Source organism: Furipterus horrens, unplaced genomic scaffold (assembly GCF_987537825.1).
Source record: "Furipterus horrens unplaced genomic scaffold, mFurHor1.1.pri manual_scaffold_13, whole genome shotgun sequence".
Classification (NCBI taxonomy): domain Eukaryota; kingdom Metazoa; phylum Chordata; class Mammalia; order Chiroptera; family Furipteridae; genus Furipterus; species Furipterus horrens.
In genome coordinates this window covers 27,293,461-27,305,896 of record NW_028327183.1, presented here as the reverse complement: position 1 = coordinate 27,305,896, position 12,436 = coordinate 27,293,461, and the positions used below count along the sequence as shown (strand labels likewise).

Here is a 12,436-nt window from a genome sequence, read left to right as displayed (position 1 = left end):
TGAGGTGTATACTATGCGATGCACAGTGTAGGGTATGGAGCATAGTGGACAGTGCAGAGTGCACAATATAGGGTGGACAGTATACAGTGTACAACGATGTATACAGCATAGGGTGTACTGTATAGCGTGCATAGTACAGGGTGGATAGTAAATTATATACAATGTAGAAAGGTAAGAGAGGAAGCAAGAGAGAAAGCTTTCATGTTTTCATTGTAAGAAACTGATATTTAATATATTTACAAATTGTATTCACCTGCTGGTGGGAAAATTATCAGTATACATAGTCCATAAATAACTTGAAATAAACCATTTGAGAATACACAAGAGAGTAGGAGAGTAGAAACAGGAAAAAGAAACCAAGCCAGCGACACGAGGTTCAGAGCCACCAGAATAACTACAGAATATCTAACTGGACTTACTGTTGATCTTGGAGATCTTCCAGACTTTATCAGGAACAGTTTGTTTATGGATTTCAAATTTGAAAGGATCTGTGTTCGGGTGAAGATCCTTATCTGATGCTCCCAAAATGACTACACTGAGGTTTTTTGCATCATCACAGACTTCGGCTACCGTGGGGTAAATGAAGGGAGCGTTGTCGTTCACGTCTTCCAGCGTTATCAGCAAAGTCCCGGTCCCAGTAGCAGGTGGGTTGCCTGCGAGGAAGAGGGACAATGTTAGCACACAAGTGCTGTAACGCAAGGGGAATTTTCCACACTGCTTTCCCAATGCGCCTGGCACCTTTACGACAGACAGGGTTCAGACAGTAATAGTATACTCATTTGTACAAAGTATAGTGGTTTCCAAGCCTGTTAGCATTGAAAAGACTTTGGATTTAAGTTCTTCAGCCTTCGCCTTTAGGATGCTGAGCTTCTAACACACAAGCCATACTAATACATCGAAGGTCCCTCAAAGAACGGAGATAACAAATGGGCTTTTCCTTGCTCACTAAATTCAACCTTTTATCTAAATACCCAAGTACTCCCATGTGTCGGTGGTACAGGAAAGTAGAGATTCCAGGAGACAAGGCCATACTTTTTAGATCTACATTGACTGGGTAGTTGGTTAAAGACAGAACCCTTCCAGGGTTTTCTTTTTTGAGTAGAAAAGGGTCTGGCTGGGCTGACAGTGCCACGGGGGTCTGGCTGGGGCTTGGCCAGCAGCACAGGGAAGGTTAAGAAAGGTGGGTAAGTTATAGAGAAGCAACACTGTGGCCGGCTACAGGGCCACGTGAAGTGATCTGAACATAATCTTTGGGTCTTACGCTTCAGGTCTCCCTTTTTCAATAATATTTCAGCTACTTCCCAAAATGGTTTTCATTTTAGGAAACATTATTTTAAGAAGCCTTTTAATCTCCCTTATGCTACAATGTCTCCTTCCATTTAAAGAAAAGGGTGTTTAATCTTAAGAAGACTCAGCATAATGTCATCTACCTTTCTCTAAATTTATTTTTAATCATCTATGCATTAGGGATTTGCTCTTGGGACAAAGCATTCATGAATAGTTCTGAATTTTCTGTGAGGAAAGTTAGAGCCAAATTCGCAGGCCATAAATAGTAAGTGTATGGATTTGCCTTATTCCTAAAGGATCTGATGCACTTCTACAATTATAGTCCTCTAATTTTATGCACTAGTACTGACCTAATGTCTGGCTCCATTTAATTTTTCCTATCCTCATTTGCACTGCACCAGATTTACAAGCTTAATTTTACTTCATCTCACCCTGCGTTTATTTTCTGAAATGCACATTAAGTTTAAAGTCAGGTTGTGAATCACATGGGGGTGGAGGGGTAGTGAAAATCCGAGCTCAGAGCACAGGTGTTCAGCGCAAGGCCAGGCCAGGTCTGACAGATCTGTTGGCAAATAAGTAGTGAGTCCTTCTTAGATTCAGGCAGTTTATTACTTACAGAGACAAAGAACAAGTAGGCAAAGGTGGCCCTTGTGCAGGTGACACTAAAACAAAAGGGGGGAGTTGGCTGCATTACAAATGAGGGGACACCCTGTTGCCAAGGAGCCAATTTCAAGCTGCTTCTTGCTGCTTCTCAGTGGCTTCACTGACTGCAGCTGCACCCGAAGAGGGGTGGGTAGGAAGCCTCATCCCTCATTAGGACCGGAAGGTGATGAGACACTGTCTTAGCACTTAGGGAGGTGAGTGGACCATGGGAGCTCCTCACAGTGTCCTGTGCCCACAGTCCTGGGAGGATCACGAGACCATCTACGAACCCTCACATTGACTGTGGCTCAACCCTCGCTCCTGGCCTGTGTGGATACATGCAAGTCGCCGGGCATCTGGGGCTGTCCCCTGCTGCAGGGTGTGAGGGAGGGCGGCCAGGGGATGAGGCTGGAGGTGTCTGGTAGGGCACGTGGCCTTGACTGTCACCACAAGTTGCTTGTACTAATTTTATGGATGGCAAGAAGCCACTGGAGGGTCCTTGGAAAGGCAGTGAAACAACCTGATCTGACTTATTTTTTGGAAATGCACAATGGTATTGACAGATGTTGGACATCGGAGACCAGCAATGGATTGAGTCATGATGTGGGCAGTTCGAACAGGAAATAAATGTCTCTTCTTGGTGATTAGATTAGGCACTCAGGTGAGGCTGCCAGAAGAGGAGCAAAAGGTAGTGGGGAGTAGAAATACGAGTTCAGCTTTGATTGTGCTGATAACCCCTATATTTAATGCAACTGTGTACAGGTGCACAGAACTTAGGAGAAATGCCAGGGCTGAGTTGGCAACAGGGGCATTGTCAACATAGATGCTTTTGAAAACTTTCTGGCAAATTAGGTCACTCAAGGTGGAAGTACAGAATGACAGAAACCCCAAAGTTTATTGATTTATTGATTTATTTTAAAATGTGATTGATTTTTAGAGAGAGGAGAAGGAAGGGAGAAAGAGAGGGAGAGAAACATCAATGTGTGGTTGCTTCTTGCATGCCCCCAACTGGGAACCTGGCCCGCAACCTAGGCATGTGTCCTGACCAGGAATTGAACTGGCAACCCCTTGGTTCGCAGGCAGGTGCTCAGTCCACTGAGCCACACCAGCCAGGGAAAAATCCCCAAATTTAAAGAGCAGAAGATAGTTTGCAGGGGAAATGAACTGGAAGAGGAGGCAATGTATTATGATACCCAAAAGGATAAGAAGTAAAGAGAAGCAATGGGATTTTGCAGGGATAATGTTAGTGGTGACTTTTTTGGGAGACGCTTCCATCAGTGGGGAAGAAACCAGCTTGAAGAACCTGAGTCATGAAGCAGTGAGAGCAGATTGTGTTTAGTGGGGATGGTGGAACTTTAAATATGTCAACACCCAAAGACAGTTCCAGAGTAAACATTTAAATAAATATCTGCTAAGATAGGAACACAAGTGTAATTAATCATCAGAAGGATGGCTATTTCTAATGGTGGAATATCAATAACTTTTTTTTAGGACAAGAACTCAAAGGAAACACATAATTACTTTGAAGTTGGTTATCTAGTGTCAGCTTTAGTCATTTGGTCAAATTTCTTTCTTGAAAAAGTGTTTTTCTCTTTTAATTGAACTAATTGATGATCTCAGAGGAATCCATGATATTTTTTCACTCTGAATATATTACAAATTCATTTGGTGGAATGGATGAGAAGGCATTTTGAATATCTGAAATATGGCCATAAGAATTGGCTTTTTGTGAACTTAATATACTACCGTCCTCAATTTCCCATGTGTTATTCCCAGTCCAGCCTGGTGATGTTTTTTTCTGAAGTCAAATAAAATGAGCTTTTTTTTTTAATTGATAAAGTAATGAGTGAATTCTCAAAATCCTCAGGGAAAGAACCTCTCCCAGTTTATATGCACAGGATGGAGAAAAATCACCATCCAAAATTCAAATGTAATTCAAAATATAATGATTCTTCACAAGCCAATTTTGTTTCAATTTTTCTGGGTCCCCAGGAAATATTGGAGCTTCAAGTATTCCCTGGCACTCAGCAAAAAATCCTTCACCCCTTCTCTTCTCTTTTCCATCAGCAGCCCCCAGTCCCCAAGGGACTACTCTGCATAACCAGATATCAGAACCAAAGCATCGTTGGGGCTGTGTCCTCCTTCATCGATTTTCTATTACAATAGAAAAAAATAGACCCAGTTTGAGCAAAACTCCTGCTATATGGAGCTAGAACTGTATTCGAAAATTCCGAGCAAGTCCAACCCCCAGACAGGTGGAGAGACTGCCTTGTGTTCACAGGGGCTTTTGTCTCAGTGTTAGAAGATGGAGGGACCCTTGAGAGATGAACTGTTTCTATCAGTGGCTCTTAAACTGAATGGGAGGTGGGGTCCCCTTTTGGAATTTGATCATGGTCGTGGCCCTGCCTCTGCTGACATGCACCTACATTTACACTGAGTGGGTCAGCAGATGCTGGATGTGCAGCCCTGGGCTTTGTGCAAGTTGAGAGGAGCTGATCCGTGGTGCCTTTGTTTCAGGTGTGGTGAGGCTGAGGCCCAGGGAGGTTTAGGATGGGCTCAAATGAACTACTTGAGTCTCAGGCCTCCTTCTCTAGAGTTGCGTGTTAACCTTGACTTTCTATGTCAGAACTATGCGAGTGGACTCTTCAGGCTCTTGAACCATGAAAGCAAACTAAAATTCCTAAACCATGACTTGGGGTTATTATTATTAATTATTGTTATTTTAATCTTCATTCCTAGGAGTTACTTTTTATTGTGGTAAAATATACATAATAAAATTTACCTTCTTAACCCTTTTTAAGTGAGCAGTACAGTGGCATTAAGTACAGTCACCATCACCACCATCCCTCTTGTGAATGTTTCATCTTCCCAGCTGAAACTCTGTCCCCATTCAACAACTCCCCACCCCCCAGCCTTCAAATGTTGGTGGATTCTTCATTTTGCTTCTAGTTCTCAGACTGCCAAACAATGGCAAGCTGTGGAGGAAATGGTCACTATTTCTTTCCTACAGATCCGGATGACGGAGTCTGTTCCATGGTGGATGGTGATCTTAAGACCTTAGAGGTGCTTTGACTTTATGAAGTTGGCAGCCTGCCAGGGTCTGGCTACCATTTCTGGCTTTGTCACTCCCACTCAGCACTGACAGCTTGTAATACCAAGACAGGACCCAATGGGTCCCACTGCTTGATTTAGAACCCAGACAATTTAACTTGAAGCAAACCAGATAGGTTGCTGCTTTGAGCATTTTGAGTCCTGCTTTCTAGTTTTCCCTTATGTCCCAAAAGAGGAAACTGGGACCCAGATAGATTAAGGAACTTGTCCCAGGCTATTGCCAGTGTATTCCCATGACACATGCTCTCTGGGAGCCTGGAAAGTCAATGGAGTGACCCAGCCCACCATCTGAGCCACATTCCAGAGCACAGTTTATTATTTTGGTGCTTATGGTTGGCACCAAGCATTGGTAGAGAGGATAAAACACAGTCTTCTGTGTTTTCCTTATTTAAATGACCAACCACATATTGCTTTTTGTGGAAGGTACAGAGCTGGAGCCAGTACCCAAAGGAATACATATTGTAAGTGGGTCTCTTAGCACTGCTTTGATGGTGTGAGCATGGTTGTGATGAGAAACAGGACTGTTTTCTTTTTTTCAGTCATAGGAATTTTATTTAATTCAGAATTCTGACCAAACAGGATTTCCACTTAGCCAAAAGACACTGTGATTTTTCTGATATATTTTATTATTCAAGAAGAAAAAAAAAAATCTTGTCAGTAAGAGACACAATTAAAAACACTGTAATTCTAATTTAAAAATATATGTGATTAGAGAAAGATGAGAAAGAAATACACCAAAGTCTAAACAGTCTTTATCTTTCTAGGTAATTAACATTAAAACAATACTTTTCTCTTTTTAATTTTCTTTACAATAACCACAATTACTATAATAATTAGAAACAGAAATGTAAATTCAAAAATTACACAGGGATTTGGAAATATTTTTTCAATTTTACTTTACTTTTTTGTTTCTCACTTTTTTTTTTTAATGAATTGATATTAAGTTTACAGAGTTGTATAATGATCACCACTATCTAACTTTAGGACATTTTCATCACCCTCAGAAAAACCTTGGGCTCATGTGTCTTAACTCTCTTCATTTACTCTCAGCGCTAGGCTGAAAACACAGAGATCTGTGTTTTCTGGAAATTTCTATAAATGGAATCATATAATATGTGGCCTTTCATGTCTGGCTTCTTTTACTTAGCATAATGTTTCTAAGGTTCATCCATGCTATAGCATGAATCTGTACCTCATTCCTGTTTATGGTTGAATAGTATCCCGTTCTATGAATAGACCATATTTTGTTTATTATTTTACTAGGTGATGGACATTTGTGTTGTTTATATTTTTTATCTGTTATGACAGTGCTGCTATAAACACCTATATACAAGGGACCAGCTTTTCACATGCTACAATGTCCTCAGACTAGTGAGATAAGACTCCAAATGCATCTTATCAAGAGAGCCCCCTTAGAAGGATAAGGTCCCTGGTCTTGCCACGCTCGGATGGGCTGGCTTCAGGTGCAGAGAGTGTTAGGATCTCACCGAGAACTTTCAAAAGTAGTGCTTTCGGGAAAGTAGTAGATTTTTCTAGTCACTAGTCCCAAATCTTTCCTGAGCTGGGCCTAGAGGCACACAGCATGTGTCTTTCCTTGGGAATCATGAGTGCAGTGGTTTTATGGGGGGAGCGGTGTGCAAAGTGAGGTTGCCTGAGTGAAAAATAAAACTCAGGAAGGGAGGGGGAGAAGAGGGAAAGCAGCAAGCTCATTTCTCAGCTCCCCGGGCTCTAAGCATCAGGACAGTTCTCCGTGCTGGTGTATAAGAGGTGCTCAGTGGAGTTTTGAATTAATTTAGGTTGAGTTGAAAAAGCTAATGATATTTTACTCTTTTTATACACATAATCATATGTGTTTATATTTCCATAGTTTTCCATTTCTCTCTTGCTCCTATTCTGAGAGTAGTGACAGTGTCTATATTTAAATCATTGCTTATTCTACTTGGGGGAGAAAAAAACTGTGTGTGTGATGGGGTGATGGGGGTTGTGGAATTGGGGTTCAGGGCAGAGAGTCCACACCAGGGACAAGTAGAGAGACTGGTGTCCCAAGGAAGACTGAGGCCCAAATTTGGGGAGGAAAATCAGAAGACGAACCAATTTAAGAGGAGCTGAAGTTCAGATGTAGGCCTCTGAGCAAAGGTTGGGCACCCCAGCTAGTTTCTGAGGTTTGTTTGTAGGGGCAAGGTGCACAGGTAGGGCAATGAACACCCCTCCTGAGTCCCCAGTGTGTTTCTGTGCACATGTGAACCTTCAACAAGCAGCTGTGAGCAAATAAGTGCCGGATCTTTGACTTCATATGAACAGGGCTCTAAGCTTATCTTCACCTTTGCTTAAAAGTGAGAGTGGACCAGTGTTCTTCTCTGTAAGGTCATTCTTCATATGGTTTAGTTTCTCCCCCTGTTCTATTTACTATGGCTTTTCAACATCAGTAACTTACAAATTTTTTTGGCATTTGTCCCATAAAGGCAAGAATCTCGTTACTTTTAAATTCACAAGTATTTAAAAAAAATTAAGTTTATTGGGGTGACATTTGTTAATGAGTTTATATAAGTTTCAAATGCAAATGTGCAATTCTATAATCCATCATGTGTGTGTTGTACTGTACGCTCACCACCCAAAGTCTAGTCTCCTTCTGCCATCATAATATTTGACCCCTTTACTCTCTTCAAGCTCCCCCTCCCCCTCTGGTAACTACTATACTGTTGTCTGTGTCTGTGAGTTTGTTTGTATGTTGCTTTGTGCTTTATATTCCATATATGAATGAGATCATATGGTTCTTGTCCTGCTACTTGGCCATAAGATGAAATACTGCCATTTGTGACAACATGGATGGATCTTGAGAGTGTCGTGCTAAATGAAATAGGTCAGATGAAAAAGCACAAGGATTTTTTAGAATTGCTTTGTTAATAAAGATATTGCTGATTCCATTTTATATGGTGAACAAGTTGAATTATAAACCAACAAAAACCCTGTAGAAATAGCTTTGCAAAATATAATGCCAGGTTTCTGTGTGTAAAATGTGATGTAGAACTGGGGCAATTATTCACATAACTGGACTAAAACATTCTCTTAGAAGAGTTGGAGGTCATGTTGAAATGTGACAGTTCCATTTTATTCATTCAGTCAGTAATCATTTATTGGGACTCTGCTCTGTGCCTGGTTGGAGATACAGAAAAATCAACAGCACACCATGTCTGCTCTTGAAACCCCAATGGTGCGGCCAGAGCAGATACATAAACAGATGCAGAATCACGTTGCAAGGGCAGGAAGAGACGTGAGGGTAAAATGGCATTGGGGCTTGTGGCATGGAGTAGTTAACTGCCTGGGGATAGACCAGAAGGCTTCATGAAGAGAGGGCATTTGAGTGTGCTAGAAATGAGAATACTTTGTAGAGAGATAGAAAGCAGTTCTAGGAGGAGGAAGCGGTGTGGCTCTTTTGAGGGCAGAAGTTCAAAGCCTTTTAAGAAGGAGAGTAGCTTTGATAAAAGCAGAGGATGCCGGAGGCACAGAAAGGAATGAACTTGAGTGAGGAGCGAGGACACAGGGAGCCCAGCTGGGATGCCAGGGCAGTAACGGGGCCAGGGCTGAGGGCTGAGGTGAGGGCAGCTGGAAAGCAGGAGGGAGGCTGGGTTCTAGAGGCTGAACCCGCAGCCAGAATTGGGTTGGGGGTGATGGGTAGGTAGGGCATTGGGCTAGCTTGGGGACTGTGCAGTTGGTGATGCTATTCCCTGAACCGGGGACTAGAAAATACAGAGGAGGGCCAGTTAAGAGACATCTTGGCAGGAGGAATTCAGCTTGCATAGATTGGGGTTGCAGACAGCATGGTGATACTGAAATCACTTTCTTTTCCCAGTGGATGTCTGAAAACATTATTTTTAAGAAGGTTGATTTGGCTGATCAATGTGGAAATGCCCAGCTGTTGGGTAGACAAACGTTGGCTTAACTGTCTGCATTCAGACAGGCAAGCTCCATGAGTCATCCAGTGTCTAAGGGGGCATTTCTCGCCAATGTTTTTCATTCAGAGCCCTACTCTGAGTGAAGGGCTCTGTGGCCCACTCCTTCCCTAGATAAATGCTCAGACCACCAACAGGGCGGTTGGCAGATGGCAGTTCATAGTTGGCCTTGAGTATTGATGGTTTTGCAATAATATATTTAGAAAGTCAGTCTGTAAGTTCAAGTCTGGTGACTTAAATATTTATGAGGTGTTTACTAGGCTCCAGGAATCTTGTGTTTATTATTTCCAGTCTGTATAACAGCCTAGCAGGGAGGGTGGCATTGTCCTCGCCCTGCAGGAAGGGAAACTGAGGCTGAGAGAGTAAATGTCGCACACCTAGGGTGGCACAGCTAAGTTGGGGAGCTGGCTCACTAGGAGGTATGGCAGGGCTCCGGGTCCCTACTCTCCCTATGGGCTGGGCGTGCAGGCTGGATGGCTTTCATCACAGCCTCCCCACCACCGACTCTCGAGAGTTCTTTTATTGGGCCATTTTGTCAGTGACAAAATTGTAGCTAGTATCTTCAGTGTGATTGATATTTAACTGGTACTTGAAGTAACAAGGAATGATGGAATGATGGCTGAGTCTTCCATTTCTTTTTCTTCCTCAATTACTATAGCAGCTGAGATAAGGGGTGTTAAACAGGCTTAATTGGGTTGCCATCATAACTAATGACTTGGTTTTATCCAAACCAGCATCTTTTAAAGTAGAATTAATCTAAATAATCTTACTACATCCTCCATGCAGTCTAGAGCTTGGTTGATCTATAAAAAGGGAAACACCATAAATTGAGGCCTCTTTTTAGAGTTTATATCCCCTGGTACCCCCAGTTTGGGGGCCATTGTTATTTAGTAGTTCAGTAGTCATTTCATATGGGGCTCGACAACATTTTTGTCTTTTAATCAATCTAAATGTACTTTGCACAATATTCAATTTTGAATCAGCTGGCATTATCAGAACATCTATCACACAGAGGCAGAGGGAAAAGACAGGTTGGGACATGATAGATCTTAGCCTATGAAAAATCATTATCTTGGTCTATTCCACTTGAGTTTTACAGCTGTTATGCTTGGTTCTATATCTGTGTCTTCTCGGTAACCCACATCACATTTTTCACTGACAGACTCACACGAACTTTATACAAGTTGCTAAGTCATGAAAATATGCTGCTGAATTTAGCAATAATCGAGGTTGTTTTGTTGCTACCATTCCCTTATTCTTTCAAATAAAAATAGATGGGGAATGCGACAATTTTGATAATCATGTAAAGACTTAATACAGACTCTAGAGAGAATGAGAGCTTCTTGGTTCAAAGCACCGAGCCTTAGGAAAAACTAAAAGACATATATATATTTCATTTTTCCTTTGAACTCTGCATAGGGTGGGTGCTTGGAGTAAGGGCATTTGGATTTATCTGATGCCAAATATTGTCTTTGGTGTTTGAAGTGACAATTCAGACCTCCTCCAAGGGCATAAAAGACATTCAATAATAATCACAGAATGTGGACCCCATACAATTTCAGAACAGGAGGAGTGAAAGATGAGATTATAGGTGATAAGGGCAGGAAGAGCAGCCTAATAAAATCCTGAGCAAAAGGCGCTAAGCCAGGAAGCAGCAGCCAGCTCTGCCTTTCCTGCCCCGACCATCCCTGGTGGGATTCCAAACTGGTAGGAGAAATTGCTTGTGACAGTTTACAGCCTGCACAAGACACTGAGACTAACATCTGACCTTTTGGTGATCACCTGAGCAGGGTGGTAATCACAGCAGGACTTGCCTAGTGCTACTTGCTGCTCCTTTGTCCTCCTGTCTGCAAGCCCAAGGGGATTCTATTTTACTGCATTCAGGGATGCTCACCCTCTACCTTGATATTCTCCTTAACAATTACTATTCCCCTTCCCCTCCTTTTTAAAGATGGGCCAGAAATTTGGTATTCATTAAAATTTTTAACAAAAGCATTCCTGTACTCTGAAGGCACTATCTTAACCTTTTCAGAAAATCTGGACCACATAAGGTAAATGATGATATTCGTCTCTAAAGACAAAATGCTTGCCAATGTTAAAGGTCATACCTTATTAATGTATAGGATTAAAGGCTTTACTCTTCCAATCATTTAACTATAGCCAGTCCAGCTTCAGCAAAACAAAAGCATTTCAGTTATAATGCAACAATATTGTTAGGTAACTTTTAGCTCATTAAAACTGGTAACAGTTTACGAAAAATGCCTTCTGAACCCTTGAGTATTCTGTGAGTTACAACTTAGCTTCTGTCTGCAGGGAGGGGCTAAAGTGTTTTTTCCTCCCCAAACCCTCTATAACTCAGGAATTGTCAGGACTAGTATGATGCATGGACCTATCTAGGCTAGCTTTGGGGGCCCAAGGTTCAAAGGCTTTTTATTTCTGACCACCTCAGAACAGGTTTTCAGCCCTGCTACCAGCTGCCGTTTTACCTTCACCATTCTGACCTCACCATTTCTGGTCTCTAAGAGGACCTAGAAGAAAGTTCTCTTTTGGTGCTGCTTTCTTGTTGTTCTGAACTAAGTAAGTACAGCTGTATTTTACAACTGATGATGGTGTCCTTCTACCTCTGAGCAGCGGTTCTCAACTCATGGGTCACGACCCCTTTGGGGGTCAAACGACCCTTTCACAAGGGTCACCTAAGACCATCGGGAAACACATATAATTACATATTGTTTTTGTGATTAATCACTATGCTTTAGTTATGGTTGGGGGTCACCATAACTTGAGGAACTGTATTAAAGGGTCGTGGCATGAGGAAGGTTGAGAACCACTGGTTTAGAGGAACCGCAGATGTGGACTTTGCTTTGTTCTCTCTGCAGACATCCACCTACTCATTTTTCCTGTCCCATCAGCAGCTGGGGACTATCCTTCTTGAGAAAGATGAAATGCTGATAGTCTAACTCTAGGGTACACAGGCACATTGCACAGTTACAGCCTTCCTGGGGGAGGCACAGTGGAGCAGGTACACACGCTTTATGTAGTCATTTTTTTGATGAAGTTTTCATTGAAATATAGAAATGCTAATGTTTCCATAAATACAGCTTAAAGAATTCTCAAAATTCGAATATACCCATATCAGCCAATATTACAAGATCAAGAAACCTCTCCACGAAGTTTCTTCTGGAGGCAAGTAAATAACATAAGTTCAACTCCTTGGCATAGAGCATTTAATAATCTCTTTCATGAGCTACTAGATATGTGAGCACCTGCTCTAAGTCAGGCATTGTGGTAGGAGCCGGGCATTCAACATAAGACCTAGTTCCGACCTCAGATAGTCAGGCACCTGCCTGCTTCTCCGCCCTACCGTTCTGAGTGCAGTAATGCTGACCAAGTTTTCAGTGCCCCACTTATCCATATTGTTTCAGGCTTCCATCAGAATGATTTACCTT

At 42.1% G+C, this 12,436-nt stretch overlaps 1 protein-coding gene across 1 annotated transcript in view; it reads right to left on the bottom strand.

The window, feature by feature from the left end:
• Positions 1-12,436, bottom strand: part of CDH13 (cadherin 13) — a 1,018,642-nt gene that overhangs the window by 10,590 nt on the left and 995,616 nt on the right. Inside the window, exon 12 of the mRNA XM_090259850.1 lies at positions 420-653. Within this exon, the coding sequence (XP_090115976.1) occupies positions 420-653 (234 nt within the window). The remainder of the gene's footprint in view (positions 1-419; positions 654-12,436) is intronic.